Raw genomic sequence first — 3,113 nt, 5'->3', positions numbered from 1 at the left:
GAAAACATCTCAATAAAGCTTTTCAGGATTACTTGTGAACCTACTAAGCATTCCTATAGCGAATGCAATGTCTAGTCTTGTGCAGCTCATCGCGTACATGAGACTCCTAATGATCTTTAAGTACCTCAGTTGCTCTACTGGTCTTCCAATGTTTGGTCGAAACTTCTTGTTGTAATCGTATGACACTGATAGTTTTGGCAAGTCGTTGTAGCCATACTTCATGAGCATGCTCTCGATATAATTAGATTGGGATAATCCAATACCCTCTTCAGAGTATATGATTTTGGTTCCGAGAATTACGTCCGCAGTTCCAAGGTCCTTCATGCTGAACTGTGCTGAAAGAAATTTCTTGGTAGATATTACTATCTCCAAATCATTCCAATTAATTAGCATATCATCCACATAGAGGCATATAACCATCACCTTTCTTTCAGCGACCTTGATGTATAGGCACTTGTCAGATTCACTGACTTGATACCCATTGTTGTGAACAACCCCATCGAACTTCTCATGCCAGAGTTTTGGTGCCTACTTAAGTCCATATAAAGACTTAACAAGTTTACAAACCTTACCAACTGGATCATCAAGTCTTTCTGGTTTCTCCATGTAGATCTCTTCTGTGAGATCTCCATTGAAAAATACAGTCTTCATATCCATCTGATATATGATGAACCTTTTAATCGTCGCTCATGCGATAAGCACTCTGATGGTAGTGATCATACAAACTGGTGCATAGATATCAAAGAAATCTATACATTTTTTGAGAGAATCCTTTCGCCACCAGTTTTGCTTTGTACTTCTCAATAGTACCATCAGGACGAAGCTTCTTATTGAATATCCACTTGCAACTAATAGGCCTTGCACCTTTAGGCACATCCACCAACTCCCAAGTGTGATTTTGGATCAATAAATCTATCTCATCATCTATAGGTTCTTTCCACAGAAGAACGTCTGTTGACTGCATTACTTCTTAGAAAGTCTGTAGGTCTCCATCCACATTATAGGTGATGAAGTCATCTCTAAAATTTTTCTGTCTCCTGACACACTTGGATGATGTTTCAGTAACTTCTTCATCATTAACACTTTCGATTTCTCACGAAATTAACTCCTCTTGTGCATCTGACGTACTAGCATTCTCTGCTATATTTTTGAGCAATAAGCCTTTATCTTTGATAAACTTATCCTTAAAGAATTCTGCATCTCAAGCTTCAATGATGGAGTTGGTTCCAAGGTCCAGGAACCTGCAAGCATTGCTATCTTTAGTGAAGCCAAGAAACACACATTTGTTAGCCTTTGGTCCGAGCTTAGGCCTTCTGATATCTGGAATTCGAACATATGCCAAGAAACACACATTTGTTAGCCTTTGGTCCGAGCTTAGGCCTTCTGATATCTGGAATTCGAACATATGCAAGACACCCCTACACTTTGATATTATCCAAAGGGTCTGTATATCCCAACCATAACTAATGAGGAGTACTATCATTTTAGATTAGGGTACTCTGTTTAGAATCTAGTTTGCCATCAACAAAGCCTCTCCCCAATAGTAGGTAGGTAAACCAGATGTAATTAGCATCGAATTCACCATCTCGATCAATGTGCGATTCTTTCTTTCTGCAATTCTATTAGATTGTGAAGAATACAGAGTGGTAGTTTCAGTAATGATTCCATGCTCCTTGAAGTATACTTCCGACTCCTTAGATCGGTACTCTCCGCCTCTGTCGCTCCTGAGTCTTTTCACCTACAGTCTAAGCTGCTTCTCCACTCGAGTCCAAAACTCGACAAACTTGCTGAAGGCTTTATCTTTAGATTTCAACAAGTAAACATGATAGAAGCGAGAATGATCGTCAATGAAAGTGATGAAGTAATTCTTACTGCCACGAGTGACGAAGCTCTTGAAGTCACAAGTATCTGGATGAATCAGATCTAACATGTTAGTGCTCCTCGTGACACTTGAAAATAGTTTCCTCGTCAGTTTTTCTTGCGCGCAAACTTCATATTTCTCAGGTTTATTACCCCCACATTTTGAAAGTAATCCTAACTTCTTTATGCCAGAAAATTTTCTATAATTTATATGTCCTAGCTTATTATGCCATAATACATGGGAGTAAGCAGAAGATGATACTTTATTTATAACCAAGTTGGGTGCAATAGTACTGATCTTATATATTCTATTAGTACGATATGTATTACCAAAATATATTTTCTTAAAGGATAATACAACCTTACCTCATTGGAAATCCAGCCTCATACCTGCATCACATAGCAGGCTTCCAAAGACTAAGTTTTTGACAATTAAGAGAACATGTTTCACATCCTTCAATGTGAGAGTCTTTCCTAAAGAGAGAGTTAGTACCATAGTCCTAGTTCCAAGAACAGGAATCACAGAATGATCAGCCATTGATACGTTCTTTTTGGTAACAGCATAAGAAGAGAACAAATCTCTATTGGAGCAAACATGACAAGTAGCACCAGTATCTAACCACCAATCAGAGATATTGCTATTAGGAGTTGTTACCTGGAAGATAATAGCCACACAATCATCAACTTGATTGACATTGTGTGTAATTTCTCTCTTTGGTGCTTTGCAGTCCTTGGCAAAATGTCCTTACTTCCCACAATTGAAGCATTTGCCGCTCTTCTTGAACTCCTTCTTCTGAACGTTCAGGTTCTTTGGATTCTGGTTCTTCCTTTTGTTAAAGAGCTTCTTCTTGTTGAAAGATAAATTATTACCTTTCTCAGAGTTAGCAGCCACAATGTTAGTAGTCGCCTTCTGCTTAACGATGAGCTCATTCTTCATGCGAATCCGAGTCTCGTCCTCGATCCGAATGAATATTTTCAAATTAGATAGAGTCATTTGTCTTTTCCTTCTTCGAATGTCAGTGGAGAATGTCATCCAAGATGAAGGAAGCTTGTTGACAATTGTACCAAAAATGAAGGTTTGACAAAGACTGATATTTTCATCTTTTAGCTCCACAACAAGCTTTTCAAGCTCTTTGACTTAAGACAAAACCTCAGTGTCGTTTTCAAACTTGAAATCTAGAAATTTAACGATGAGGTGAAATTTGGAAAACTTCTCCACATCCTTGTACTGATCCTTCAGAGCATTCCAGATT

The 3,113-nt window shown here is 38.3% G+C and overlaps 1 protein-coding gene across 1 annotated transcript; it reads right to left on the bottom strand.

The window, feature by feature from the left end:
* LOC109841590 lies at nt 1,141-2,854 on the bottom strand. Its single transcript, XM_020410550.1, has 3 exons — nt 2,610-2,854; nt 2,251-2,498; nt 1,141-1,241 (listed from the first exon to the last, which is right to left on the bottom strand). The coding sequence occupies exons 1-3, from the start codon at nt 2,852-2,854 to the stop codon at nt 1,141-1,143; spliced, it is 594 nt and encodes a 197-aa protein (XP_020266139.1).

This window comes from Asparagus officinalis, chromosome 1 (genome assembly GCF_001876935.1).
Source record: "Asparagus officinalis chromosome 1, Aspof.V1, whole genome shotgun sequence".
Classification (NCBI taxonomy): domain Eukaryota; kingdom Viridiplantae; phylum Streptophyta; class Magnoliopsida; order Asparagales; family Asparagaceae; genus Asparagus; species Asparagus officinalis.
This window is presented reverse-complemented; position numbering and strand designations above follow the sequence as displayed.

Excerpts from the sequence above, each read along its gene's own strand:
- LOC109841590 (XM_020410550.1), bottom strand. The coding sequence starts at position 2,854 with ATGACTCTATCTAATTTGAAAATATTCATTCGGATCGAGGACGAGACT. Across the intron at positions 2,499-2,609 it reads AAATGCTTCAATTGTGGGAA|CAATATCTCTGATTGGTGGT; the intron begins GTAAGGACATTT and ends AACTCCTAATAG. Across the intron at positions 1,242-2,250 it reads AAGCCTGCTATGTGATGCAG|GTTCCTGGACCTTGGAACCA; the intron begins GTATGAGGCTGG and ends CAATGCTTGCAG.